At 52.8% G+C, this 26,268-nt stretch overlaps 4 protein-coding genes across 27 annotated transcripts; 1 reads left to right on the top strand and 3 right to left on the bottom strand.

Moving 5' to 3' along the window:
- Nucleotides 1–183: 183 nt before the first annotated feature.
- Nucleotides 184–9,827, bottom strand: CRTC2 (CREB regulated transcription coactivator 2). 5 transcript variants are annotated; one of them, XM_060414426.1, is made up of 14 exons: nucleotides 9,539–9,827; nucleotides 6,695–6,796; nucleotides 6,487–6,605; nucleotides 5,845–5,904; nucleotides 5,166–5,234; nucleotides 4,892–4,995; nucleotides 4,750–4,779; nucleotides 4,509–4,573; nucleotides 4,358–4,407; nucleotides 3,998–4,242; nucleotides 3,228–3,634; nucleotides 1,683–1,952; nucleotides 984–1,170; nucleotides 184–840 (listed from the first exon to the last, which is right to left on the bottom strand). In XM_060414426.1, exons 1-14 carry the CDS (start codon nucleotides 9,689–9,691, stop codon nucleotides 620–622), a joined length of 2,082 nt encoding a protein of 693 aa, XP_060270409.1. In that variant the 5' UTR covers nucleotides 9,692–9,827; the 3' UTR covers nucleotides 184–619. The 5 variants fall into 5 exon arrangements, with proteins under 5 accessions (XP_060270409.1, XP_060270408.1, XP_060270432.1 ...); XM_060414425.1 differs by having other exon boundaries at nucleotides 4,509–4,588; XM_060414449.1 differs by lacking the exon at nucleotides 9,539–9,827 and adding an exon at nucleotides 9,307–9,423 and having other exon boundaries at nucleotides 4,509–4,588.
- A 462-nt stretch (nucleotides 9,828–10,289) lies between these two features.
- Nucleotides 10,290–14,350, bottom strand: SLC39A1 (solute carrier family 39 member 1). 3 transcript variants are annotated; one of them, XM_012105400.5, is made up of 4 exons: nucleotides 14,292–14,350; nucleotides 13,367–13,585; nucleotides 13,070–13,200; nucleotides 10,290–11,939 (listed from the first exon to the last, which is right to left on the bottom strand). In XM_012105400.5, the coding sequence occupies exons 2-4, from the start codon at nucleotides 13,551–13,553 to the stop codon at nucleotides 11,283–11,285; spliced, it is 975 nt and encodes a 324-aa protein (XP_011960790.1). In that variant the 5' UTR covers nucleotides 13,554–13,585; nucleotides 14,292–14,350; the 3' UTR covers nucleotides 10,290–11,282. The 3 variants fall into 3 exon arrangements, with proteins under 3 accessions (XP_011960790.1, XP_011959722.1, NP_001157072.1); XM_012104332.5 differs by having other exon boundaries at nucleotides 13,966–14,350; NM_001163600.1 differs by lacking the exon at nucleotides 14,292–14,350 and having other exon boundaries at nucleotides 11,283–11,939; nucleotides 13,367–13,553.
- An 86-nt stretch (nucleotides 14,351–14,436) lies between these two features.
- On the bottom strand, nucleotides 14,437–25,304 carry JTB (jumping translocation breakpoint). Of its 4 annotated transcripts, none has more exons than XM_042254428.2 (8): nucleotides 24,889–25,304; nucleotides 24,706–24,743; nucleotides 24,412–24,494; nucleotides 23,884–23,963; nucleotides 23,371–23,500; nucleotides 22,319–22,383; nucleotides 19,741–19,821; nucleotides 14,437–14,523 (listed from the first exon to the last, which is right to left on the bottom strand). In XM_042254428.2, the coding sequence occupies exons 1-8, from the start codon at nucleotides 24,969–24,971 to the stop codon at nucleotides 14,457–14,459; spliced, it is 627 nt and encodes a 208-aa protein (XP_042110362.1). In that variant the 5' UTR covers nucleotides 24,972–25,304; the 3' UTR covers nucleotides 14,437–14,456. The 4 variants fall into 4 exon arrangements, 3 of the variants coding, with proteins under 3 accessions (XP_042110362.1, XP_042110365.1, XP_042110368.1); XR_006060870.2 differs by lacking the exon at nucleotides 14,437–14,523 and adding an exon at nucleotides 20,885–20,988 and having other exon boundaries at nucleotides 19,646–19,821; XM_042254431.1 differs by lacking the exon at nucleotides 22,319–22,383 and having other exon boundaries at nucleotides 14,452–14,523.
- On the top strand, nucleotides 17,643–22,812 carry CREB3L4 (cAMP responsive element binding protein 3 like 4). Of its 15 annotated transcripts, none has more exons than XM_060414535.1 (10): nucleotides 18,014–18,074; nucleotides 18,279–18,459; nucleotides 18,779–19,025; nucleotides 19,170–19,285; nucleotides 21,218–21,310; nucleotides 21,443–21,549; nucleotides 21,665–21,733; nucleotides 21,831–21,915; nucleotides 22,110–22,206; nucleotides 22,339–22,812. In XM_060414535.1, exons 2-10 carry the CDS (start codon nucleotides 18,286–18,288, stop codon nucleotides 22,530–22,532), a joined length of 1,182 nt encoding a protein of 393 aa, XP_060270518.1. In that variant the 5' UTR covers nucleotides 18,014–18,074; nucleotides 18,279–18,285; the 3' UTR covers nucleotides 22,533–22,812. The 15 variants fall into 15 exon arrangements, 14 of the variants coding, with proteins under 14 accessions (XP_042110357.1, XP_060270536.1, XP_060270518.1 ...); XM_060414539.1 differs by having other exon boundaries at nucleotides 18,282–18,459; XM_012182126.4 differs by having other exon boundaries at nucleotides 18,014–18,459.
- Nucleotides 25,305–26,268: the final 964 nt, after the last annotated feature.

Here is a 26,268-nt window from a genome sequence, read left to right on the forward strand (position 1 = left end):
CCTGATCAGGGAACTAGATCCCACATGCCCTGAATGCAATGAAGATCCCGCATGCTGCAACTAAGGCTTGGCACAGCCAAATTAAAAAAAAAAAAAAAAGGATAGCAGGCAAAAAGACTCATGTCCCCAAGAACTCCCCTGATCCCCAGCCGTATCCCAAACAGGAGCCAACCACACCAAGGGTTTAATAGGATTTTTTTATTAACATATAATATATTTAATAAAAAATAATATCCACTCTGGCTCTCTCCTCCACTGTAAGGGGAAGAGTGGTGAGGAGGGGCTGGCACTGCCCACCCCTAGGCATCCGGACAAGCCCTGCCTCCGGGGCTCCCCTCTACCCCCCACTTTCCAACAGGCTCTGACCTCCAGACAGACGGTTCAAAGTTACAAGTGCTTTAGGCCCTCCCTTGAGGTCCCCCAGGTCCTCCCCCACTTGTGCAGAATTCAGGGGCCACCTGGAAAAAAACCCCTTGCCTTTTCTCATTCTTGGGATCCTTCGTTCATGTCAGAAAGAGGATCTGGGGGCAGAGAGTGGCATCTCTACTGGCCGGGGGAAGGGAGGAAAGGGACAGTGACGAGGGACAGGGCCGAGAAGAGGGATGGCGCTGAGGTGGGCTCACTGAAGCCGGTCACTGCGGAACGAGTCCTCCACAGCCGGGTCAGGCAGCAGGGCGCACGGGTCGCTCAGCATGCTGAGCCCCTCCAGGCCCAGTGGCTCCATGCGCAGCTCCTCCTCCAGCCCCAGCCCCAGCCCCAGCCCAGCTGCTGACACCTCGAAGCCCGGCACTCCAGCCAGGGCCGCTGCAATCTCCTTGGAGAAGCCTGGGGAGGCATCTCCTGTGTGGATGGAAGAGACGAGTGAGGCCCCCACGCCTCATGAACTCTTCCAAGACCGCCCCCCCCACCCCCCCAGTCTCCTGCTGCGCCACCCAATGCATCCCGCCCTCCTCCCATCCTCAGTCACCGTCCACACCTCTCACCTGTGAGGATGATGTTAGGCCCTGAGCCGTGGCGCGAACAGTGGGTTACGTTCTGGTGGTTGAGGGCGTGAGGGTCCTGGGGGCCACTCACTGGTCCCTCACCCCCTAAGAAGCCAGGCCCTTCGGGAAAGCCAGGGGGATCCAGCGCCAGGCTGGTCGATGGGTTCTCCATGTTGAACTGCTCCAGCTGTGGACACACAGACAAGCCTGGAGTAAGTGGGCTTCAGAGCAGGGTGTTGCTACCTGGCTTTGCCGAGCACTGCTCACACACCCGCCTTGCCCAGTAATCTTCATACACCTCTCTCTAGCCCACCTCACCTCCCACACTGCGGGAACAAAAGCAGAGATAGAGGGAAATGGCAACAAGCAGAGCGACAGAAGAGAAGACGGGCCCAGAGGAGGTGAGGGCCCGGTACCTACTGGGACAGGGCATGCACGTGCCAGGAAGACAATGGGTCAGAGCAGCAGTCAGCAAAGAGCAAGCTGCGTGGAGGGAGCTGGGGCAGAGGGGCAGGAGCGGGGGCAAACGCAGGGAGAGAGGAGCCCCAAGCTGATGGGACTGTGTTACCTAGGGAGAAGAAGGAAGGCTCTCCCCACCTAGATGTTCCAGGTCAGAGTGCCCCCCTCAGTACCACTCAGGCTCTTTTGACCCACCTCCATCCCCTCCCCGGCTTCTGAGCTAGGGGCCCAGGTACTCACGTTCCCCAGGCTGAAGTCACTCATCGACCGGTGGTAAGACTGCTGCCCATGCTCACTGGGGCTGGGTGGGTACAGCGTCCCATACTGCAGCTGCCTGCCTGGGGGCTGGCCCCCTGAGGGCTGCACTGAGCAGGCCTGAGAGGGCAGCCCTGGCTGCTGCAGAGGCTTTGGGGTGGGTTGCTGGGTGGGCAGAACCAAACTTGGGGGGCTGTATGGGTACGGAGGCAGCCGCTGGTCGGTGGGCAGCTTACTGGTATCCAGGGGGACGCCCTGAGGAGAGGCAAGCAAAAAGGGAGAAGCTTACCCCTCAGTGTGCCCCTTAAGAGGAACTCTTTGTCAGGGCTTCTCACCCTCTTCAGTTGTAGCCCTCCTCAACACAAAACCAAAAGCATTCCGTTGGGCATCGCTGAGGTGCAACTACTCTCAGAAAAGCATCTCAGAATGCAAGTGACTGAATGAGCTTAACACAAGGATAATTCTGAATCCACTCCAGGAGTCAACGATTCTTAAAGCAGGGTACTCTACTATCAGTAATCAACTACATGTGAGACACCTCACAAGCTACTGATCACACAACAATGACCTTGACAACTGTTCTAAAGCCCTGAAGAGGCCAGAGGGACTGCGAGAGGAAGGAGGGTGAAAGGAGCTGGCAGTTAGGCTCCCTCCAAGTCCCAGGAGAACAGAGCCCTTGCTGGCCTGGCCTTAGCCTTTCCTACAGAAAAGGGGGCCTGCGTAAAGATGGAACACAGAACACACATTCCAGGGAAGAACAACAGAGGAGGAAGGGAAACTAGAATGGAGGGGGGGAAAGGAGAGCATCAGGGTGAAAGGAGAAGAGGAGCAGAGAGAGCAGAAAAGGGGGAAAGGGCAGGGGAGAAGGGAAGAGCTCAGAACATCAGCAGCGAGGAAAAAGCCCTAAACCAAGAATGTGGGGTTCTGGTCCCAACTCTTCCCTCACATGCTGTGTAAACTCGGGAAAGTCACTTTCCCTCTGGGCCCCAGTGTCGTTGTCTGTAAAATGAAGGGACTGGGATCCATCACCTGACAGTCTCTATGAAATCCTAGAAGGAAAGTGAGCAGATGGGAGAGGGAGTGGGGCAGGATGGAGGCAGGAGAAAAAAGACAGACAAGAAAAGGACAGGAACCAGAAAGAGAGAGAAAAGGGCGAGGGTGAGCGGTCCTTTGGTGAGTGTGCAGCTGGGCCGGGCATGTGACTGCCTCTGATTCTTACATTGCTGGCCTGGCTTTACAGATGAGGATGCTGAGGCTCACAGGAGTTAAGTAAACATCGAAGGAGACTGATGCTAAGAGGTGGGGCCAGGATTTGAAATTAGAAGGCTGCACCCCAGGGTTTGCATTCTTAAAGCCAAGAGGAAACAAGATGGATCCAAGCAGGGCTGGTAGAGGATGGAGGGGATGGGGTCGGATAACACCAGGAGTGAAGGAGAAGAGGTACTGGAAGAAAGCAGGGTGGGAGGGACAGAACTCGGCAGAAGAAGGAAGGAGGGGAAGACAGACATTAGGGAAGGCAGCCACGCATACCTGAGTGATGGAAGACAAGGTGGGTGACATTGTTGGCGAAAACTGTTTGGGCAGCTGCTGTTGGGACCTTCTGGCGTCGGCTGGGCCCGCGGGCAAACTCAGGGGACTGAGGGGCACACGGCGGTGGCGGGGGGGGGCCCCAGGGGCAGACGCTGGGTAAGGGGCGGCCGCCAGCGCCGGAGAGGGAGCGGGAGAGGAGGAAGCGGAGGAGGAGAGGGCCGGGGCACTGAGCGAGGGGTGGCCCAGGGAGGTGCTGGGCAGTGCGTGGCGGGCCAAGGAGGAGGCAGGCAGTGAGGGGTGACTGTGGGAGCCCTGGAGCTGGGGCTGAGGACTGCTCAGGGAAGCCTGGAGGTTGGGATTGCTTAGGGAAGACTGCAAGGAGGGGTGGCTGAGAGGTGAATGAAGTCCTGTAGGCACAGACAAAAAACCAGAAATGCCAACATTACTGATGGGAACTGGGCCCCTTTCTGCTTGGAATGGGCAGCAGTGACCAGACTATGAAAGCGCCAACACAATGCCCTCCCTACGCTGTCCCTGACAATCAGGCTGGCACTGCCCACTTGGGGGCTGCTCTCCATCTTCTTTCGAGGAACAGCCACACTTACCAGCTCTCACTGGCAGACGACTGCAGTGAGGGAAACTGGGGGAGAGACGGATGAAGGGTGGGGTGTGGGCAGCCACAGGAAAATCCTAGGTGCTCGAGCTTCCCACCCCTTTGTCCCTCCAGCTAGACAGCACCCCAGGGACACGCAGCCAGGACAGCCACTCACCTGGCGCATCGTAGCCCGGGCCCAGGGCCAGGCCCCCGCTGATGCCCAGGTGGGTCATGGTGTGGGTCAAATTGGAGGTACTGCTGCCCCCACTCAGGCTGGGATAGGCTGTCTCCTCTGGGTCCAGGGGAGTGGGCAGCGGTGGGGGAAAGTGCAGGTTGGTGAGGTCAGGTAGGGAGCCTCCCGTGTTCATGGCAGGTGGGAGGACAGGCACGGTGGCAGGCTGGTCAGGAGACGGGAAGATGCTGGGAAAGAAGACAAGATGTAAATGGGGGCAGTGGTCAGCAAAGAGCAGCGCCCAGCAGCCTACAGTTCCCTTTACAGCTCTCCCCACCTCAGCTGACCTCATAGAGCACTTACTTAATTCCAGGGACTTCACAGGACCGAGGTCGGGAGGAGGATGAGGACAGCTGAGGAGAGAAGGAAGAAGGTGGCAGATGAGGACAGAGCTCAGGGGAGAACCCTGAAGACCTGCTCCATGGAAAGAAGAGGGACAGTGGGCCATGCCTACCTTCTTAGCATCCCATGGTTTCAACAAGTGCTTATCATCTAGCAAGTTCTCCTCAATAGCAGGGACTTGAAAGAGAAAGACTGGTGATGAGAGGGTTGGAGAAGGCAGTAAGGCAGGACAGGAATCAGATGCAGGCAGGAGGGAGACCCCTCCCTGGCTCTGAACAAAGCCCCCAACACCAGCCCAGAAATTCTCTGGCATTCAGTACCCCCACATACCGAATGCGGTGAGGAACACATACCTTTGGAGTCCATCTCGCCATCCAGACAACCTGCAAAGGATGGAGTGGCTGTGTGTGGTGGAGTTGACTGTGTGCCCACCTGCCTACCTGCTTCAAACAAAAGTTCCAGGGCTTGACCTCACCCTGGGACATGGCTGCTTACCTCCACGGCGGCTCGGCAGGACGCTGGGGGGTGCAGGGCTTGGATAAGTGTCCTGAGGGCTGGGGTTCATCACGCTTGTGTGAAGGGCAGAGTCAGAGCTTGTCCTGTGAGGGGAACAGAGATGAGCTGGCACCCATGACAGTCTTCCTGCTCCTCGTGGCCTGCTCAGTAGGGGAAAACACTAGCTGGGCTGGGACAGGGTGGGGTGGGGGAACAGGGCCCCAGAAACTACAGATAAGGAGAGATGTGGCCTAAAGAAGGCAAGGGCCATCACCTGTTAAGTGCAGATGGTAGTCGAAACAACTGCCCCTTCTCTGCAGGGAAATTGCCCCAGGGCATTGTCCTGGGATGGAAAAACAAAGTCATGAGGAGGAAGGCTCACAAGGACCAGAAGACAGGTACTGGAGGAAGAGGGGGAAATGTGGGGCAGCCAAGAGGGCTGGGTACCCAGGATCATGCCTCTTTCTTTCTGATCCTTTTGATACTTGGGATCCGTGAACCCTCTCCACAAACAAACTAAGATCTGGAAATCCTCAACTTCTATCTGACAGGACAAGCTGAATAGGAATCTCAGAGCTTAGCAAATGTGCTGGGTATGAATATTAGGGATAAGATGGACAGGGGAGGGGTTTAGAATCTGAGTGCACCCACTCTTGATAGGAGGCAGCCACTTTCACCAGCCACCCTGCCCGTCTCCCCTCCCCCTCACACACACACACCCCAGCTACCATTGGTCCTGCTCTGGCTGGACAGGGAGGCTTGGCCATCCGTGTCAACATGGCCAAGACTGGACTCTGACCCATTACTCCACCTACCCCCACCCCTCCCAGCCCTGCCATTGTGGGAGGAGGTATGGCTGAAAGCCTGGCCGAGCAGGCCCAGACCCAACTCCAGCTCCAGCCAGAGACAAGTCAGAGAGTAGGCAGGAGATCCTGCCTGCCCTGGACACTGACCTCCGCCAGCTGGACTCCGGGGGAGGAGATAAATAGGCAGGACTATAGGGAGAGCTGTCAATGTGAAGAGCACCAGTTAAGGGAAAAAGTGAGGAGGGGATGAGTGGAAGAGAGACCAGATAAGAGAAAAATAATGGAGGCAGCAGATGAGTTGTTTTAAGAAACAAACACCTTTTTCTTTTCTCCTCCTCTACATGGGCAAAAATAAGGGCAAAGAATGGAAGAGAAAAAAGGGAATCGGGCCTAATGGAGTCAGAAAAAATAGATGAATGTCTAAGCAGCCTTTGGGGGAGACAGGTGGTTGTGACAGTCTCTGAGATTGAAAGCCACAAACAAATGTGAGCAGGAGGGAAGCAAAACCCTAGCAAGAGTTGTCAGGGAGCCGTGTATCTAGCAGCAAAGAGCAAGCTGAAGTCAAGAAGGTCAGCACCAGCCAGAGACGGCGGGCACAACCACAGGAGGGACAGCTCCCTGTCGCAGGAGCCAGCGCTGACACAGGGGCCAAACGTCACTTTTGAGGGAGACTGGGTAAAGAAGCTTCTGCAAAATGGGACTGGACAGCACCTCAAGTCCCTTTTCCCACCATGAGCTCCTGAGGAACCCCACCCCACCGCCCGCCAGACTGCACAGCCCCTGAAGGATATGTGGCGGGGGTAGCGGCGAAGCGGGGACACCATTCTTCGGGGATCTCGCTGCACCCGTTCCACCAGCCCGTGATGTCGAGTGCTCCGAGATGAATCCAGAGGGGAGTGGAGGGGGCTCTGCCAAAAGAGACAGGCGTGTCAATGGAGGAAGCCCCGTGAGAGCCTGCTCTCCACCCCCGACACCCCACAAGCCAGCGTCCACTCACCTGGAACTCAGCTAGGCCACAGCCAATCTGGTTCACATTGGGCAGAGAGCCACCATAGTGGGAGCTCCTTGTGTACGCCAGCCGCAGCTTTTGGGCCTGTAACTGAGACACGGAGGACAGACGGGAACGTCAGGGAGGGTCCTGAGCACTGCTCCTGTAGCCCCGTTTGCCATCCCTGTCTCCAGGACACGTTACTATTGCTGATGCTTTCAAGAGACCTGCCAGAAGAAAAGCCACCGCTGGGGGTAAGACCCACTGAGACCCAGTACAAACAATCTGCCCTAGCTCTTCTGCGGGCTGCCCCCATCCATGCTATCACTCATGCCTGGCATCACCCGGCCAGGGAGAGCCTAACACTCTACTCAGGGCCTGTCCCAGTTGGCATCAGCCTAAACACAGTTCCTGAGGGGCTGCCAGGAGCCCCCAGGCTAATCACATAGGTGAATTCCTGGGGCAGAGTGACTATTAGGCAACTCTGCTTTCTCTTCCAGATGCGTACAGGACTACCTGGAAGACAAGAGAAGGGTCACAGGTGGATGCCACAGAGCCATGACTGCCAGTCTCTTTCCTTCTTGCTCTGGAGGGTAGGCACAGGCTTTTGGGCTCTGCCATTTGCCCAGCCTCAGGAAGGCTACACAGGGCCTCCAAAAACAGAACAACTAAATGATGACTCTTCTACCCGGAAAAACAGAGCTGAGACCAATAAGCATTCTTCTACCCAGTCCTAAAGCCCCTAAATAGGCAGGGGAGCCTGCAGAATGGGGGTGTGTGGTGGGGAGAAGCAGTAGTCTACTCCAGCCTGGCCTAGAGCTATCTCCTTGGCCTCATCCCCACTTCGGGGAGAGGTGTCTGGCACTGGAGTAAGACACCACACCCCTCAGCCTGGCATGGATTTAGTCTTCCTAAAGATCTCATGTCCCTCTGTGAGAGATGAGCATCTCCTTCTGAGGCTCAGCCTCTGCCACCAGCCAAACAAGGAGACCCAAGGCAGCTGATCAGTGGTAAATTCTAAGAGCTTCCATGGCTTATGCTGGTTGTGCATAGTCCAACATCAGAACTGACTCTCTGTCCTAAGAGGTCAGTCCAGCGAGTTCAGTGGGCACTATACTGACCTTTGGTCCACTTTAGGACCACTACTCATATATATGATAACCCCAGCTTCTCAGTAGTATAGGTCCCACAGGCCCTATCTGCCTCAGATGAGACCTCCCAGCTGGCCAGATAACAGGCTGAACTCCAGGTCTCTAATCTCTAGCTTTAGGTCTCCGGGCACAGACCATGTATGCCCTAGGTTTTTTATGTGCAGAAGAGAAGTTACCCAGCAGGGCTAAGGTGAGTTGAAGGGACAGACTGAAGCACCACAAAGAAAGAAGGTCCAGCTTTTGAGCTTTTGTTTGTACATACTAGCCCTAGATCCCATCATTCCTCCGCTGGAGTCACAGTCCAGAGGGCATGGCCTCAAGCCGTCAGCTGGAGGTCAGCCTCTTGCCCACCTTCTTGTCTCTGCCCCACCTTGATCAAAAGCTCCTAAAGGGGAGCAGACAACAGTCAGATCATGAGTCTCATAACAGTGAGAGGGGATTATGTGCAAACACACATAATTTACTTCCCCATCTAACTTTCTCTGATTCCCCAAAACTAGGACACATGGTCTCTAGAGACTCAGAAAAAAAAGTAAAAAAGCACAAAAAAGACTAACAGAGGTAACGGAGACACACAGACAAATACAACCAGAGTCCCAGTCACAGACAGATTCAATCAAAGGCAGTCAGACCAGCAGAAAGAACTTTGAAATGTGGTATTCATGTTCGGCCATCCATCAAGCTTTACATTCCTTCTAACTTCCGGCCAGGAGGGATCACTGCAATATCCTCACCTGCTGTTTGAGAATAATGTGTCCCTAAATTAGGACTGCATACCAGCTGGGCAAACTCCCACCCCACCTCTCCCTGACATCCAGCCATGGGAAGCAAGACACCAAGATCGGGGTGGCAGGGGTCTAGGTAGCTTCAGAAGCAATTCTGCCAGGATGCTTTATTTCTGGAACTGCGTAGGAATGAATATTTCCTCCCTACAGAAGACCCTCCAAGCACCCCATAACTAACCCCCCAAACGCCCATCTCCCTAGAAAGTTCAGCAAAGCATCGGTTCCACATAACTGATAGCTTACTGGTTACCTACCCCCTTTCGAGATCCAAAGCCCTCTCTCTCCTCCAAGGCGACCAGGGCAAAATACCAAGCACCAGTCTGTGAGCAATGGACCTCACCTTCATTCACGTCAGGAAACCACAAGAAGTATTTGAAAAAGGAAGCAAAGGGACGGGACGCAGGAGGGGACTTCCTGCCCCACTATACCCAGTTCAAACCACTCATGGGGCCCTTTCCCGGAGACACTAAGTGCCGAGAGTAGCGCAACAAGGCAGAGAGACCATATAAGAGGAGATCACCAATTCAGAGAAGCCAGACTAGGGCGAGCAGGCCAACCCCCCACCCCGCCCCGTAACCCAATATCGAAGATGCTGAGTCCCTCAGAGATGCACAAGGACCACCCACCTCCTAACTCCTCAGGGTTTCGGGGACCATCTCTCCGTGTCCATTCCTGCCTCACTTACTCCGCCTTCCCAGTCGTTCCCAAACTCTCCAACCTCTCAGGAGTTTCTACCTCCTCCCGCAAAATCCGTCTTCCTGCCCTCGGACCCTCCACCCGCGCCTCCCAGACGGCGGCGCCCGCTGTCCCTGCCGCGTTCCGCCTCTTTCGCTACGGCTCCCGCCCCCGCCCCGCCTCTCGGCTCGCCGCTCTGGGACAGCTCTGCTCGGCTCCCGCTTCCCGAGGCGGCCCCTTACCCGGGTGGAGCCGATGTCCATCATCACCTCCTCGAAGGCCGCCGTCTCCTCGGCCTGACGCTGCTTCTGCAGCGCGATCTTCTCACTAAACTTACGCGGATTGGAAGCTGAGGCCGTGGCCGAACCGGGCCCGTTTGCTCCCGACGTCGCCATCTTCCTCCCCCGTCCCTCCCCGCCACCCTCCCAATACAAGCCACGGCCTCCGCCGCGGGCCCCGGCCCGGCTCTTCCAGCCGTAGCCGCCGCCGCCGCCTCAGCGAGCACCGCGAACCCGGCCCCAGCCTAGCCCTGACCTGCTGCGCGCGGGGACCGCCGGGAATTGTAGTTTGTTTACGTGACTCTTTAACAGCCTCAGTCACGCAATACGAGAGAGGAAACGGACACCATTTCCCAGCAGCCCTGTTGACTCCGGGACCCGGGGATTTTGCTCCTCCCTCTCGGTTCCTCCCTGCGTGGGGCAAACTGGGAAATGTAGTTCTATATTGGTCCAGAGCCTACAAATGCGAAGGGCGAGGGTTTAAAGAGAGTAAAGGAAAAAGGGAGGAAAAGGAAGGGGTGGAGACAGGGAGGGAAGCAGGAAGAGACAAGAGGAAAATTTTGGTCATTTTCTGGGAAAGGGACTAGAGGGGCCTGAATGAAGACAGTAAAACCAGGCATATTAAAACAGCTCTAAACATCTGAAACTCAGACTCTCTCAGATTCCCCACGTGCCCACCCCTTGCCCAAGACAAATGAATCAGATACCGAACAGATGTATAGAAACTTGTTTTATTTGGGTAACATTTCCCAAAACAGGTCAGTTAGTAAAATAGATTCTAGAGAATATGGCCCTATGCATAGCCCTCCCTCCCCCAAAAATAACCCTGGGGGTGAGCCTTCCCCTTCCCCCTTGGGATCCTCTAGTATAAAAAAAATTTTGGCAGCTCAGTGTTTATCATCTAGGCTTGGGGCACCGTGTGCATGTTCAGTACTCCTAGGGTGCAGCACAGTAATGGGGGGGGGTGGTAACTCTGCCAACATGCCCCCATCCCCAGCTCAGCAAACATTTCTACCACAGCTCACCATCTGGGACCAAAACAAGGAGAACCCTTCCACTGATGTGCTGGCCAGGGCTCAGCACCTTCACTTGTGCTTTGAGAAAGAAGGAGGGGATTTATTTGGCACTTTAAAAAGAGAGTAGTGAGCAGGACTGGAGAAGCCAGAGGAGGTACCAAAACTGGCAGGAAGAGGCCATTTGGCACTAGTCCTCTGGGAGAAGGGAAGAGGAAGATAGATATGAAAGTAGGAGCTAAGAAAAGTAGGAGGAAACCACTCCAAGTGAAAGAGGGCTGAAATGGGCTAGAACCAATAGGACTGCCAATTCAGCCTATGCCTTCTCTATGCCTCTATTCCCCCATAGCGGTTGGGTGCTCACCTCCAGCCTTACAAGTATCCACTTGTCCCTATGTGTAGTGTCTGACCCCTGATACTAGCACTCACTGTCTTCCCTAATCCTGATGTCCCTTAATCATATCTCTAGTGACTTGACCATCTTTTGTCCCTTGGGCCTGGGGGTCAGGCTCTTGTCTGCCCAATTTCCTCTCATTGGACAAACAGTCTCAAAGGCTCCAAGCCTATCTCCCAAAGAACTTTTTGGCCCTCAATACCTCCCTTCCCCACTCCTTCCTTTTCCCCACACACTGGGAGAGGGGGAGGGAGGTCAAGGGCACGTGGTACCCAACCTTCCCTGCCTGTCTTGGAGCTTTCTAGATTTGGATAAAGAGCAGGCCAGTGAGCAGGGCAAAGCCTGCTAGAAGCAGAATGACCTTGAGGATTCTCTGCTCAGAAGTGGCCAACTCCTGGGGCAGGATTTCCAGGAAGGTGATATAGAGAAAGGTGCCAGCCGCCATGCCCTCCAGCACAGACTGGGCGAGCTGGTGTAGTGGCCCAGCTGACTCTGCCAGAGCTGTACCCAGTCCAATGCCCAGGGGTGTCATGCATGAGAAGAGGATCCCACAGCCAGCCACCACCTGTGCTCGCAGGTGGCTCTGCAGCAGCCGCAGGGACAAGCTGACTGCCAGGATACCCTTATGGAGCACCAAAGCCAGGCACAACTCCATGGCCCGAGCCTGGTCTCGCTGCAGCCCCACCGCCAGCCCTTCAAACACTGAATGCAGGGCCAGCGAGAAGACCAATACAGAGGCACGCAGCGCTGAGGGAGCTGATGAGGCTCCGCCTGCCTGTGGGACCCCCAGTCCATCGTGCCAGTGCTGTGGCCCACCATTCACTGTTCCAAGCAGAGCCCTTGTCTCCTCTCGAGGTGGTGGTCCCGACTGTTCCTTGTAAGCCAGCGTGATCTGCTCCATCACCAGGACCAGGAAGAAGCCCATGGCCAGGATGAACTCTTGGAGAGGGAACTGGAGCTGCGGGCAGAGGGGACAGCATGGAGTTCAGGAGACAGGCCAAGAAGGGAGAGGAAGAGTCATATGCAGAGTTTAGTCCCAGTTACCCAGACCTGGGGTCCCACACAAACACAAAGCCACTCTCAGTTATGCAAAAATACAGTCACGTGGTGCCACAGACTGAGAATGACATACAGCCATACAGATTATGGTGTCACTCCCAGCGTTACATGGAAACCACGGTTTCTCAATTTTGGTACTATTAACATTTTGGATCGGACAGTTCTTTGTTGTAGAGGGCTGCCCTGTGCCCTGTTGGATGTTTAGCAGCATCCCTAGCCTATACTCATTAGATGCTAGTAGCAAGGCAAGCCCTCCCTCCCTGAGTTGGGACAACCAAAAATATTTCATTACTGAATGTTTCCTGGTGGGTAGGAGGGGGGTGGATTGGAAAGGTGGCAAAATCACCCCCAGTTGAAAGTCACTGACGTAGCAAAGTGTGACATGTAGGCCACACACTGGCCCTCTTTCCCAAGTGCTCACACACTAAGCCACATACTGTCACAGGGACAATGAGGCTTACACACAGTCACACAGAGACACAGGTCACTCAGTCACAGACATAAATGGTTACAGTCAGTGTTACTTCCTCAGTTCCTCCAACCGTCTCAGTTTTTCCAATAAGACTGTTCTGTGCCTTGGACATGATCTTCCCCATATCCTTCTTCCTTGGGCTATAGAAACACCAGGTCCCTGGAAATTGCCTCCTACCCATCCCAGGCCTGTAGGGCAGGGACCTCTATCTCCAACCCTTCAGGAAAGTGCTGAGAGGGTAAAGAGGATTCTTGGAGTGCTAGTATCTTCCTGGAAGCTGGAACTAGAGACACCCACAAAGTAGATCATGCACCTGGTAATAAGGTTCCTCACACTGTCTCAAAGGGTACACAGAGGTCACGTAAGGACTGAGGGCGTAAGAACCCACAAAGTTGTGCTGCTCTGTGACTAAAAATCACAGCTCATGGGGTCACAGGCCAAGAGTCCTCGTACAGTCATAGAGTGACATACAAACAGATCCATACAAACCACCTCTCCTGGAGTGTGTGACTGAGCGTCCACATACACAGGGTCACATGCAGATGGCCAGGGCTCACCGTCACATGCAGGGCTGCCAGGGCCTCGTCTATAGCACCCAGGTAGTCAGGCAGCAGGTCCAAGAGACATGTGGCCAGAAAGACACCGCCCGCAAAGCAGCTTACAAGGCTCAGGGCTTTTTGGCGGGAGGCTGGGCAGGAGTGGAACACAGAGGAATCAGTAAATGAACCCCCTTTAGGCCCCACTACCCAATCAAAGCAATGGTCACTCTTGCTGTCCCCCCTTAGGTCCACTTCCTTAACCCCAGGGACTTCCCTAAGCCAAGCATCATGGAACAGGGGAAAGGAGAGGCTTACCTGAGGCTTCAGGGTTAGCTCCCAGCCGCCGCAGCACACAGACGGGCACTAGACTGCAGATGAGGGTGAGCACCAGCAACAGCACCAGGGCCCCCAACTTCACCTCCAGTCCCATGGGCACTGGGGCCTCTGAGGCTGCTGCCTCGGGGCGCCACACCAGGAGCTCTGGCTCTCCCCAGGGCCCCATGGTGGCTGCGGTAGCTCCAATGACTCTCAGACCTAGGAAGATAGAGTGAGTGGGTCACAAGGGAAATATGGTATCAAAGAAAAGGGAAGGATGGCCCGCAGAATGCAGCTCGCTCATCCCAGCCACTTTCTGACCTTCCCTATCCCAGAGTGACTCATCCACTCCTGACCTGAGGCTACTCCTCTTTCCCCTATTTTATCCCTTTCAAGTGAATTATTCAGGGACCTAGCAAGGGGGAAACTGAGGTATGGGGACTGTGTGAATAGCTCATTACTCTTTCACATGAGGCGCCCAGAAAACTAGGGAGCTGGGCTCCTTTAAGCAAAGGAGACGCCAGCCGCCCCCTCCAGGAAGGAATGGATGAAGCGAAAAGGGTTCAAGAAGAGATGTCACGGATAGCTTCGTGGACCACCTGAACAGGGCGAGTTGGGGTGCTTTCCCGCTCCCATTTCCCCAGCGCCGCCATCCCTCTGAAAGTAGACAGTGACTGTTGCAAGCCAAGGGCTGGGATGTCGGGACAGAAGACCAAAGAGGGGCCCTAGGAGTCCGGGGTCCAGGAACGGGCTGACCCAACAACTGAGGGCGGTGTCTGGAAGTCCGGGCTCTGGGAGGCGGGGTCTGAGGCCACCACAGTGCCGGGAAGCTGAAGAAGAATGCGAGAGCTGGGACTCCGGCTCTTAGGCTCGGGGAGGTCTTGGTGGCCGACCCCGATCCCGCTTTCTGGGACCCAGCACTCACCTCTGGAGGGTCTCACTACAAGGCATCCGCTTGGTTCCGGCCGCGAATCGGGAATTCCCGCCCCCTCCCCTTCTTTTCCCCCTCCCCTCGCGTCCACCGCGTACCGGCCCCCCAGCGACCAATGACAGCGCCTAGAGGGCGGGGCCAGGCTGGGAGTGACGTGAGCTAGGAGCAATCAGAGGTCGGCAGCCAGAGTCCGGCGGAGGCGTGGACGATCTGAGGGAGTGCGGAGCTGTGGGTGGGGGGTCGAGCAAGGGAAAGGAATTCAGAGAGCATCTAGATCTGAGAACCTTGGTCTCGGTGATGGTCAGACCCGCGGATCTGACTGGTCTACAAAGGCTTCGATCCTTCGAAGATTCTAAAAGAGAAAGCTAGATGCTTCTCCGCGGGCAAAGATGATGCTCCATACCCTACCCCCGCATTCCCAAGTCTTCCGCCTTCCACATCTCTGAGGATATCTGCCTGGTCCTGGGCCAAAGTCTTCTTATCTCTTTTAGAAGATTCCAAGATCCCCTTCTGGGCACCAGGGCGCCAAAAGGAAAGCATTCCGTTCCTAAGACTGACTTCCTTGCTTGATTTCACTTGCTAGCACCCACAAGGAAGAAAAAAAGACAAGAATCGAAAGGGAGGGCTAGCAGAGTATTTCTTGAAGTCCCAATGGTGGGAGCTGACGTGTGCAGCCTTCTGCCTGTTCAAGTGGGTAAAGTGGTGGGACCCCTCTAAGGGGTTGCTGAAACCCCACTTGATGAGGAGCCTCTCTCCGCACACCCCAGTCTATCCTCACCATGCCTCAGGACAGCTGGCCAGGATTCTCTCCAATCTCACCTGGATCTCTCTATCTTCTCTCCCTCCAGCTGCATCAGCCTCTTTTCTGTTTTCTGTTCCTTGAATGAACCAAGTCATTCAAATCTTGGTTCAGCTACTTACAAAATATAAACGAAAAATGTTTCTTGCCATATGAGTAAACAAAGGATGTTGGAGCCATCAAGCCACGACAGCCATCAAGCCACGACGTGGTGAGCCCAGAAAGAACTCAAAATGGAGAGGAATGGGCTGCCCGGCTGCCAAGCCCTTAGTCATTGCAGCCACCTCCCTAAAGTAACCCCTGAGGGGACTCAAGATGGGAAAGAACAGGATAGTGTCCCCACATAGCTAAGGTGCAAATCAAAATAATTTCAATGAGCACAAACTGTTAATGTCTTTCCATACACAGAGAAGTGCTAAATTCATTAACTTGAGATATCTGGTTTTCTTTAATTAATAGTAATCTTTTGATGTTCTGAATACCTGGTCTTTGTTGCAAAAACTATGTATCCTGATTCCTCCCTTATCTTTTTGGAGTTGTCCCTCAGAGCTATCTGAGAGGCTGCCTCCGGGGCCTGAAGGCCTCAGAAAGATCACCAAATAAAACATAATTCTGAGCTTTTAGATAGAGCATTTTTTTTTAGTCAACAAGAGTAATCTTGAGAAAATCGTTTAACTTCCCTCTGCCAGCTGTGAATTGCTATGAGAATTATATGGGTAACATAAAAATGCCTGACTATATATCAGTTACTCAATAACGATTAGATCCTATTCTTCTCTTTACCTTCAACCTATCTAAATTTTCACAGGAAGAATACCCATTTGAATTCTGAATCCACATCCCAAGTTTCTGTGCTTTATTTATTTTTAAATTATGATTTAAAATTTTTTATTGGAGTATAGTTGATTTGCAATGTTGTGTTTGTTTCAGCTGTACAGCAAAAAAGTCAATTATACATATACATATATCCACTTTTTAGATTTTTTTCCCCATATAGCTCACTACAGAGCATTAAGTAATTTTCCTGTGCTATACAGTAGGTCCTGATTAGTTATCTATTATTTTATTATTATTAATTACTTGGCCATACCTTGAGGCATGTGGGATCTTAGTTCCCTGACCATGGTGCGAACCTGTGCCCTCTTCATTGGAAAGCAGAGTCTTAACTACTAGACCACCAGGGAAGTTCCAGCTCTCTATTTTATACAGAGTAGTATGTATGTGCCAATCCCAATCTTCCAATTTACTCCTCCCCCTCCCTTACACCCTAGAAATGGTGAATTTGTTTTCTACATCTGTAACTCTATTTCTGTTTTGTAGATAAGTTCATTTGTACCTTTTCTTTAGATTCCATATATAAGGGATATTATACGATATTTGTATTTGACTTACTTCACTCAGGATGATAACCTCAAAGTCCATCCACGTTCCTGCAAATGGCATTAATTTTCTTTTTTATGGCTAAGTAATATTCCATTGTATATAGGTACCTTATCTTCTTTATCCTTTCCTCTGTTGATGGGTATTTAGATTGCTTCCATGTCCTGCCTGTAGTAAATACTGCTGCAATGAACATTTGGGTGCATGTATCTTTTTCAAATTATGGTTTTCTCCAGATATATGCCCCAAATTTGTGTGGTTTATTCACTGAACTAACCTTTATCTTAAGTACTGTCGGGAGGCAGATGAAAATCATATCTAATCAGTATAGCTCCATTTAAAAAATTGGGGGGGGGGCATGCCCAAATGCATGTTGGATTGTAGCTTCCCACCCAGGGACTGAGCCTGCACTGTCTGAGCTGGGAGCAGGCAGTCCGAACCACTAGACTGCCAGGGAAGCCCCATTATTTTATTCAAAGTGAGTTCCTGGGCCATCAGTTTCTAGATGAAGGCAGAATGTCCCAACTTTTGGTGTTATTACATTTGTGTCAGGTTATCTGTCTCCCCTTTGGTAAAATTGTAAATTATACAAATGCAGAATACATACTGCATACTATTACTGGTAACTATATGCAAAAAATTAGTCAAACTCCCAAACCACATCCGAGTATTTTAACCTTTTGCAGTTTTCTAGACCCTTGTCCCTCCATTAGTTAACCTGTGAGTATGTATACATAATTGCTGTTCTTTATCAATAGCATAATGCATGGATTATGGATTTGAACAACCCACGATTGCGCGACTTTCCAAAGTCAAAGCGCTGTCTGGTTATTTACTCCCGGCCTAGATTCGGAGTCACGTGGCAAGTGAAACCAAACCAAGCCTCGGCCCACATTCCCGGAACTTCCCCTCACCCCACCCCCTTCCCTACTGTAAATCGTCTGGCTCTTACCCTCCTTCTCATGAACCAAATCCCTGCCAGACAAATAAATGCTCTGGCTGCATTGGCCTCTCCCCCCCATCTCTCTTGACAGCCAATTCCCACCAGTTACCGAGGAGCTTGCCTGCAGAGGGTAATCCCGCGGGCTCAAGGCACAGCCCCTCTTTAGCTTCCAATCAGACTCAACTGGGGGAGGAGCGCCATGGAGTGGGGGAGGGGTGCCTCTGTAGTCTGCGGCAGTCCTATGGACACTTCTCTCCTGTTTTCAGCCCTGCCGCAGTCTCCCGTCTGTAAAACTGACGGCTAGAGAACAGGCACCAAGCGTCCTGTGCTCCATTCACAGACATCTCTAGCCTTCCCTGAGGAGCCATCAAACCCTCAGGAAGATCTGCTGTCACTAGGAGAAACTGAGGCAGAAGGGGCCAGGCTGATGTCTTAAACCCGGTTTGTGGACACTCAGCCTCTTAATCGCTGTTCCAGATACTGCTCCCCTACCGTGGCTCTTGGCTGGGTACAACCCACTTCTGTAGTGTAAGGTTGGGGGCGGGGTTTGGCTAGGCAGGTCCAGGATGCGAGATCCTGGAAGAAAGAAAAGGTGTACTGTTTGGGGCCATCGACGAGCTAGGCTGGCTTGGCAGGGCTGGGCTCTTCGAAACAGGTAATAATACCCAGGGGGGTGCCTGTTGGTCTGAACCAGAGGGATAAGGCCGAAGGCGAGATCGCTGGAGTGACATTTGAGGGGGCTGCACAGGGGAGAAAGGGGTATAATGGAAAAGGGAGAGGAGCTCAGAAACTGTGGGGTGGGGGAGGGGGAGAGCCCTCATTCTCCTGCAACTGCCGCCCCCTCCCCCATGCCTCCCAGCAGAACCATGGATTTCAGTACCCCTGACCTGCTGGACATGTGTCTGGAACCTCCAGAAGATGTCTTCTCAACAGGATCTTTCCTGGAGCTGGGACTCCATGGTCCACCTTCAGAGGTTCCAGTGACTAGGCTACAGGAACAGGGGCTGCAAGGCTGGGAGTGCAGTGGGGGCCACAGCTGTGTGAGTGTGATGAATGGGAATGGGTATGGGTTGAGACATCTCTTGTGGTAAGAAGTGTAAGAGGCTTCAGTTTCCACTTAAGAGGTCTGAAGACAGAGCCCCTAAAATAGACATGAGCTGTAACTACCCTCATGTCCAAGGACAGAAGGGACTGAAACTGATCTAGTCTTGACATTAGATAGGACTTCCAGAGTTCAGACATGAGCTGTAACTACCCTCATGTCCAAGGACAGAAGGGACTGACACTGATCTAGTCTTGACATTAGATAGGACTTCCAGAGTTCTTCCCTATACACATTCACACCCTCTTCTACTGTAGGGTCTTCAAGAGAGTGAGCCTGAAGATTTCCTGAAACTTTTCATTGACCCCAATCAAGTTTACTGCTCAGAAGCATCTCCTGGCAGTGACAGTGGAATCTCTGAGGATCCCGGCCATCCAGACAGTCCCCCTGCCCCCAAGCCACCCAGTTCCCCTGCCCTCTATGAGGTTGTCTATGAGGCAGGGACCCTGGAGAGGATGCAGGGGGAAGCCGGGCCAGCTGTAGGCCTCATCTCCATCCAACTAGGTCAGTGTTCTTTGTGGGAAGGGGACATTGGCCCTCCAGGTCCAGTCCTAACCCTGCAGTTAAGGGGGTTTCCCCAACCTATGCCACTGCCCAGAGCCTGTGGCCATCCACATCCTTTCTCCCAGCCACTTACGTCTCCCTCAGATCAGTGGAGCCCACCATTTGCGGTGCCTGACGCCTGCGTGGTCAGTGAGCTGCCTCCTGATGCTCACATCCTGCCCACGGCAGCTACTGTAAACTCAGCGCCTCCTGCAGCCCTGGTGAGTCTCGGGGAGTCACTGGACTCAGTACTCTCCGATACACAGAACTGGGGAAAGGGGGTTGAGGGAGGGGAAACTGATGCTGAACATTGTCTTTGCCCCAGTTTTTGTGGCATTGGGCCTGAATGCCAGAGAGATGTGAGCAGGAATGGACAAGAGAGACAGAAGCCCTTGGGGTTAAGGGGGTAATATCTCGGTTAAGGAGAGGGTAGGGTGAGGGAATCCAAGGATAGGGCTCAGGAGAAAGCCTGGTCCTGCGTGCACTGTCTACTCAGTTAGGGCCATTGTCTCAGCCTTGAGTCAGGACATGGAAATGGGATGGGCCGCCTGGGAATCCAACTGGTTACTGGGCACAGGGTGTAGAAGCAACTGCAATTACAGTTTTTATTGGAACAACAGTTTAGCAGTCACCCACTGCCCATAGTTACAGCATAGGAGTGTGACACGTCACATACCTTCCTGAGGGGAGCTGGGCTGGTTCCTTGCAGTGAGGATGAAGAAGGGGCCTCTCCCAGGTCACTGTTCCTCTCTTTATCCTGAAAAGAACTCCTTGTGTGCAAAAAGGCAGGGAGTAAGTTCTAGCCTCCCTGCAAATCTGTAATTGAAGCTGCAACCAGAAGCCAAGCCAAGCACCTTAGAATCTTGGGCTGAGGAGCCTTAAAAAGCCGGAGGCATCTAAACTTGTGTGTGCATCAGAAACACTAGGGCATCTGTAGTGGATCGTCAAGGAAGTCCTAGTTGTTGTTTTTTTACTTTTGTTTTTAATTTTGTGTTAGGTCTTCATTGCTGTGCAGGCTTTTCTCTAGTTGTGAGGAGTGAGGGCCACTCTCTAGTTGTGGTGAGCAGGTTTCTCATTGTGGTAGCTTCTCTTGTGGGACACAGGCTTGAGGGCGTATGGGCTCTTCCCAGATCAGACACTGAACCCATGTCTCCTGCATTGGCAGGCAGATTCTTTACTACCAAGCCACCAGGGAAGCCCTGGTATTGTTTTTAAAATATATCTTCTAGGGGAATTCCCTGGCAATCCAGTGGTTAGGACTCAGGGGTTCCACTGCAGGGGGTATGGAATCGATCACTGGTTGGGAACTAAGACGCTGCAAGCTACATGGCACAGCCAAGAAAATAATAAATAAATACCCTCTAGGCTTCACTTTCAGAGATTTTGATTAGGTGGATTGGGAGAGACACCCCTCTAATATAGCACCAAACAGTATCAGAAGCAAGAAAGGAACATCAGAAAAAGTCAGAGGTAGAGTGGTTTAGCTAAAAAGTCAAAGATCATCAGAAGGCAAAAAGCAATTTCCTCATAAATCTTTCAAAAAGGAGTATTAGTTAGAAAAGTAAGCTACTCAGTTGATGGACCCACATTAACCAGACACCATCTACCCTCCCCACATACTCTGTTCAGTCTGGTTGCCTTTGGGGCACTTTGAGAGGGAACAGAACTTCAGTCTGAGAAGTAGGGCTCAGACTTGAGGGAAGAACAAGCCACCACCCCAGGGATCTCCTTGTGGCTGATAGGCAACAGTAACACTGCCAAATTGAAGTTAATGGCTGAAGATGAATCATTTGTCTGCTGTAAGATTAAGCAAATTCTACCTTAGTGAGTTACTCCACATCCTCTCCAGATACTCCTAAGGTCTGCAGAAACGTGCATCAGAATAGGTCCTCCCTAGCCTGGTCAGACTGCCAAGGGCCTAAGTCTGTGGACAAAAAATACGACAAAACCACCTCCTCTTTCCCTAGTCAGCCTCAGGAAGTCCCTGTGGCTTAACTGAGAGTCTGTCTGAATTAAGGTCCCTGCCCCTCATTTCATTTCATGGTTATTCCTCAGAGCAAACAGGAAACACTCCCCAGGAGGCATGAGAGGGGAACAGTCTTGAGAATGGGATGACCCTCTCTCCATTCTCATCTTCTCTCATGCCCCAGCAGCTGCCCTGTCAAACTTTGTTCCTGACAGAAGAGGAGAAGCGGCTGCTGGGACAGGAAGGGGTTTCCCTACCCTCTCACCTGCCCCTCACCAAGGTAACACGCTTCCCCCAAGGGTATCCCAGTACTGCAGCCCTATCAAGGCCTCTGAGGAGCCAGGAGAGCAGGACAAAGTTGAGGAGTTGGGGGAGGCTGAGGGCCCAGGACTGACACACCCTGGGCCTCCAGGCAGAGGAGAGGGTTCTCAAGAAGGTCAGAAGGAAAATCCGTAACAAGCAGTCAGCTCAGGATAGCCGGCGGCGGAAAAAGGAGTACATTGATGGCCTAGAGAGCAGGTATGTTTGGATTCACGTTTCTTTGCTTCAAGCCTGGGCCCCTGTCCTTACCAAGGCTGGTGAGGTCAGGGATGCACGATTACCAAACCTCATCCGACCTTTTCACCCTCCCTAGGGTGGCTGCCTGTGCTGCACAGAACCAGGAACTACAGAGAAAAGTCCAGGAGCTAGAGAGGCACAACATGTGAGTGAAGACAGTCTGCGTGTTGGGGGAAGTGTGCTGCACACATTCTTGGGCCCTGGTTCCCAAGAGATCTGACTCTTCGCTCCTTGTTTCCCAGCTCCCTGGTGACTCAGCTCCGCCAGCTGCAGATGCTTATCGTTCAAACCTCCAACAAAGCTGCCCAGACTAGCACTTGTGTTCTGGTACCATTGGTCTATTTCCCATCTCCCCCGTCACCTCCTCCACCTTCTGCCACATTTCCACCCCTATGCACCTCAGTTCCTAGACGGACCTATTATCCCATCTTTGATGACCTCAACTGCCCCCTAGTCTCTCTGCCCTCTGCTCCCTTCCTTGATGGTCCCCACAACCCAAGTGTCCTCTTGCTTCTTCCCAGATCCTTCTTTTCTCCTTGGCTCTCATCATCTTGCCCAGCTTCAGCCCCTTTCAGGGCCTGCCAGAAGCCGGGCCTGAGGATTACCAGCCTCATGGAGGTGAGAGGCAAGGGCAAGAAGGAACTCTGTTTTCTGGGTAATCAAGAAGTGGGAGGGAGGCCCTGTCCTGTCTAGGATCCCTGACCAAGGGAGGGAGCATTTTTCTACTGACCTTTTTCCTTCACTCCACAGTGATTTCCAGGAACATTCTGACTCACAGGGACATGACAGAGAATCCTGAAAACGCAGTGGTAGAGTCCAGACTGGAGGGGCCACCTGGGGCCAGGGGTGCAAACAGCTCAACCAGGACACTGCTCGAGAAGGTGGGAGGGAGGGCAGGCCCCAGCAGGCACATCAGAACCGTGTTACATGCAGATGAAATGTGAGCTGTAACACCTCCTGGCTCACTTCCCAATCACAATAACGAATCCAGGGCTCTGCTACTGTTATGCTTCTTCCTGGGGTTCCCACTCAGGGCTCTTTGGCCTCAGGGTTCTGAATCCCATAAAGATGCCCTTGATGTCTGTACCCCATGGCTTAGTTGGCCTATATCAGGGGGAAGCTCAAATACTTTCATTATGTATCTGTGATTTTATTTCTTCGAGGACAGGGTTAAAGGGAAACTGATGTTTTGGCTAAGAAATAAACTTTTTTTTGGTAAAACTATATCCTGACAGTTTTAAGTAAGTAGTGGAAAATCCCATGGATGGAGGAGCCTGGTAAGCTGCAGTCCATGGGGTCGCTAAGAGTCGAGCACGACTGAGCGACTTCACTTTCGCTTTTCACTTTCATGCATTGGAGAAGGAAATGGCAACCCACTCCAGTGTTCTTGCCTGGAGAATCCCAGAGACAGTGGGCCCCCGTCTATGGGGTCGCACAGAGTCGGACACGACTGAAGCGACTTAGCAGTAGCAGCAGTGGAAGAGGAAGAAGATAGGTACCTGGTAAACTGGGGCCTAAAAACACTACCCCCTTTCCCTCTCTACCACCCCATGACTTCCTGCCCCAAACCAAATTACAGATAGGGAAGGAAATGATTTTACTCTTTTTATTCTGCTCATTAATTATATAGATGGGGAAGATGAGAGAAAGGGGGTGCTACCACAAGGTTCCAGAGAACCAGGGGCACAAGTCAGTTTATTCTACCTCCTGTCTGAGGCAGGGTTTCTAAGACCCAGATGAAAGGAGAGAAAGTAGCTATATGGACTCAATTTGCTTCCGGACCTTTTCCAGAGCCTTTCTGTCCAGCTGTCGCTGACGAACGATGACAAGGCAAGCAAAGACCAAGGCCAGACCTATGACAGCCCCTTCAAATTTCCAGAATAAGCGTTGTTCCATCAGAGCTGAGCGGCAGCTGAGGGCAAGAAGAAACAGTTATCCCCAGAAAAGATCAGAGAGCCTCCCCCTCTAATCTCTCTTCTGCTTCATCCTAATGAAGGTATCTCCAAAGGGAAGAGAGAAAACCAGAGTCAGCCTTCTAATGTGTTTTACAATGTATTAATCCCCCTCAAATATTTAACTTTTAGTGAGATAAACAGAGCTGATACTAACCAATTTGACTGATAAAAAAATCATGGGAGGAGAGCTGGGACTTGGGTTCAAATAATTTGGCTCCAAATCCCCTCCCCTTTCCAATATGCCAGCTACCTCCAGAGGAAAAGGAAGAGGCAGGACTGTTTACCTAAAGTCACAGGAGGAAGAGATCCAGGAGGGTTCAAGAAGAGAAACAGCACTTACCTTTTGAACTCACTCCTCTTAGATGAGCTGCATGTTATTTTCTCCACGTATCCTGTGGAACCACACTCAGGGGTGGTTTTCTGCCAGGAGGAAAGCATCACAGCACATGTTAGGAAGGGGCAGCAGGAGAAGCAGGGCACCATGACCAGTTGTCTAAGTGCTATGGCTCGGGGCTGGTAGGCAACAGAGAACTAAGGAGGAGTTGGGGGGAGGCGAGGGGGAGGGATGACAGGGTGGTGTTTACATGACCAGGAGTATGTGTCAGTAAGAACGCTTCAGGCTCAACAGCCTAGGAGAGGCACGAGCAGGTTCTGGAGCCTACTAGATTAAAATTGAACAGACCACAGTTATTAGCTGAATGTCGCCATTAACTTGGAAAGGAACAGGAGGAAGACAAGTTCAGATCTGGACTTACACTGAGACATCAAGAAAAAAGGCCAAAAGACAATGCAAAGGCACTCCTGGGACAGTCACACCGTCCCAGTCTGATTCAGTGTGAGAAAAAAGGGAGAGAAAACAGATACTCACAGCCTGGAAATTAGAACATGGAGCACACTCTTCGGCCACCACAAACTCTTCCACCAGCCAGCACGGCAAATTTGAGGTGCTCACTAGAGAGGAAGAGAAATGCAAGCCTCAGACTTCCTTCCGAAATTTCTGCCCTCAATTCTTCTCCCCTAAAATTCTGCCCATCAACTTCCCAGCATAGTTGTTGAATGCCCTCGTCCCACGTGGTACTGCCCTTTCCCACCTCATCTCTTGGAATATGGGAAGATGTCAAAACAAAATTATAGGAGCGACGAGTTCCAGACCATCACACACCTGACAGTTTCTCTTCCCGCACGGGAGCCTCTGCTTGGCTGCAGCGGGTGGGGAGAAGGGGCAAAAGTCAGAAGCCAGGAAACAGGGAACCCCCACTCCACCTCCGCGGTCCTGGGACGCGGGGAACGGGGACGACACGATCCTCGCATGCCCTCCTTTCCCCTGCCCTCAGCCCCTCCTTACCAGAGCCTTAAAGTGAACGCGCAGAGCAACCAGCAGAGGCGGTGGCCCTGGGGGAGGCCACGCCCCCCCGCGCCCGCCGGCATGGAGTGCTGCGTCGCACCTGTCGGGACAGAGGGACCTGCCTGCCTGTCCTCGTGCCTCGGTCGGAACGCAGAGTCCGCGCTTACACGGCAGTCCTCCGAGAGGTTCCAACTCAGGGCTGCGAAATGCTGGAGTTGCCTATCAGATTAAAGGCTCTGTCCGTACTCCCCCATGGCCACGGCGAGAAAAGGCAACACGCATTTGTTGGGTAGGACCGTGAGTTTCCTTCTTCGACCGGTACGGTCCTGACGAAAGGCCGAGGAGGCGTACGGCCCTAGCATCCCCTCGGCTCCGCTTCCGCTCCCGGCGCGGCCATGTTGCGCGCGGAGGATCCTGGGCGCGGGCCCGTTTCCAGAGCTAGGCCAGTGATGGGAGGCGGGGGCCCGCGGCTGGCCTGATGGGCCTCGTAGTCTTCCGCCCGCTGCTCCCTGGGAGTTGGATCTCCCTGCACTCCTGCGGCGCAGAATGCAATGCGCACCGTTGCATTCTGGTCCTGGTAGTCTTTTGCGGGAACGGAGAAAATGGCGGCGGCCAGCCTGTCGTTCCTTGCCGTATCTCCCTGGGCTGTCACCTGTTTGCCCCTCTGGGCAACGGCGAGACATGAAAAGGAACGATACTCCGCCCTCTCAGGACTTTCCTCTCTCCATAAAACCCGAGGACTCACAATTAAGCCTCCGATTTTCTGACACTCCTCCCCATTCCCACCTTGAGCGGTGATCAAGGGGAGAAGCTGGGTTGGCGTTCCAGAGCTGAAGGCAAAACTGTTCCTTTCTCCTCCCTCAAGGGGCAGCAATATCCGAAACTCTGTGAATGTGAAGGCTTCCCCTGTCTCTGGGCTCCCACTCAGTTCTACTCAGATGGGACCGTGTTTAGTCGCTAAGTCGTGTCCGACTCTTTGCGACCCCATGCACTGTAGCCCACCAGGCTACATGTCCATGGGATTGAAAGATGCAAAGGAAATATTCATTAAAGTATTTTGTTTTCTTCTATTGCCTCACATTTGTATCATACTTTTTGAATTTAAGCTCATTTTGATTCTCTTCTGTAATCCTGAGGAGTCAGTTGGTATTGTCCCTGTTTAATGAATAAGCTCAGTCTGTTACTTGTCCAAGATCATACAGCTAGCAGGGGAGCTGAGGCCTAAGCCCAGACTTCCAACTCCCAGGCCACAGATTTGTGCCTGTTTTCCATCCCTGTGGAGTCAAACCTTGGCAGAATGTGGGTCAGGAAGAATCCCTGGGTCAGGAAGATCCCCTCGAGAAGGAAATGGCAACCTATGCCAGTGTTCTTGCTTGGAGA

The sequence above is a fragment of the Ovis aries genome, chromosome 1 (assembly GCF_016772045.2).
Source record: "Ovis aries strain OAR_USU_Benz2616 breed Rambouillet chromosome 1, ARS-UI_Ramb_v3.0, whole genome shotgun sequence".
Taxonomy (NCBI): Eukaryota; Metazoa; Chordata; class Mammalia; order Artiodactyla; family Bovidae; genus Ovis; species Ovis aries.

What these genes read in the sequence shown, in the direction of transcription:
- CRTC2 (XM_060414425.1), bottom strand. Translation starts at nt 9,691, where the DNA reads ATGGCGACGTCGGGAGCAAACGGGCCCGGTTCGGCCACGGCCTCAGCT. An exon ending in TGGACATCGGCTCCACCCGG is followed by an intron (nt 6,797 to 9,538) that starts GTAAGGGGCCGC and finishes TCCGTGTCTCAG; the next exon opens with TTACAGGCCCAAAAGCTGCG. An exon ending in CCCGGGCTACGATGCGCCAG is followed by an intron (nt 3,635 to 3,997) that starts GTGAGTGGCTGT and finishes CTGTGCCTACAG; the next exon opens with GACTTCATTCACCTCTCAGC.
- SLC39A1 (XM_012104332.5), bottom strand. Translation starts at nt 14,002, where the DNA reads ATGGGAGCGGGAAAGCACCCCAACTCGCCCTGTTCAG. An exon ending in CCCCAACTCGCCCTGTTCAG is followed by an intron (nt 13,586 to 13,965) that starts GTGGTCCACGAA and finishes CTATCTTCCTAG; the next exon opens with GTCTGAGAGTCATTGGAGCT. An exon ending in AGCTAACCCTGAAGCCTCAG is followed by an intron (nt 13,201 to 13,366) that starts GTAAGCCTCTCC and finishes ACTCCTGCCCAG; the next exon opens with CCTCCCGCCAAAAAGCCCTG.
- CREB3L4 (XM_027975519.3), top strand. Translation starts at nt 18,184, where the DNA reads ATGGAAAAGGGAGAGGAGCTCAGAAACTGTGGGGTGGGGGAGGGGGAG. An exon ending in CAGCGCCTCCTGCAGCCCTG is followed by an intron (nt 19,286 to 21,214) that starts GTGAGTCTCGGG and finishes CTCATGCCCCAG; the next exon opens with CAGCTGCCCTGTCAAACTTT. An exon ending in CTCACCTGCCCCTCACCAAG is followed by an intron (nt 21,311 to 21,442) that starts GTAACACGCTTC and finishes CTGGGCCTCCAG; the next exon opens with GCAGAGGAGAGGGTTCTCAA.
- JTB (XM_042254428.2), bottom strand. Translation starts at nt 24,971, where the DNA reads ATGCCGGCGGGCGCGGGGGGGCGTGGCCTCCCCCAGGGCCACCGCCTC. An exon ending in GCGTTCACTTTAAGGCTCTG is followed by an intron (nt 24,744 to 24,888) that starts GTAAGGAGGGGC and finishes CACCCGCTGCAG; the next exon opens with CCAAGCAGAGGCTCCCGTGC. An exon ending in AAGAGGAGTGAGTTCAAAAG is followed by an intron (nt 23,501 to 23,883) that starts GTAAGTGCTGTT and finishes TCTTGCCCTCAG; the next exon opens with CTGCCGCTCAGCTCTGATGG.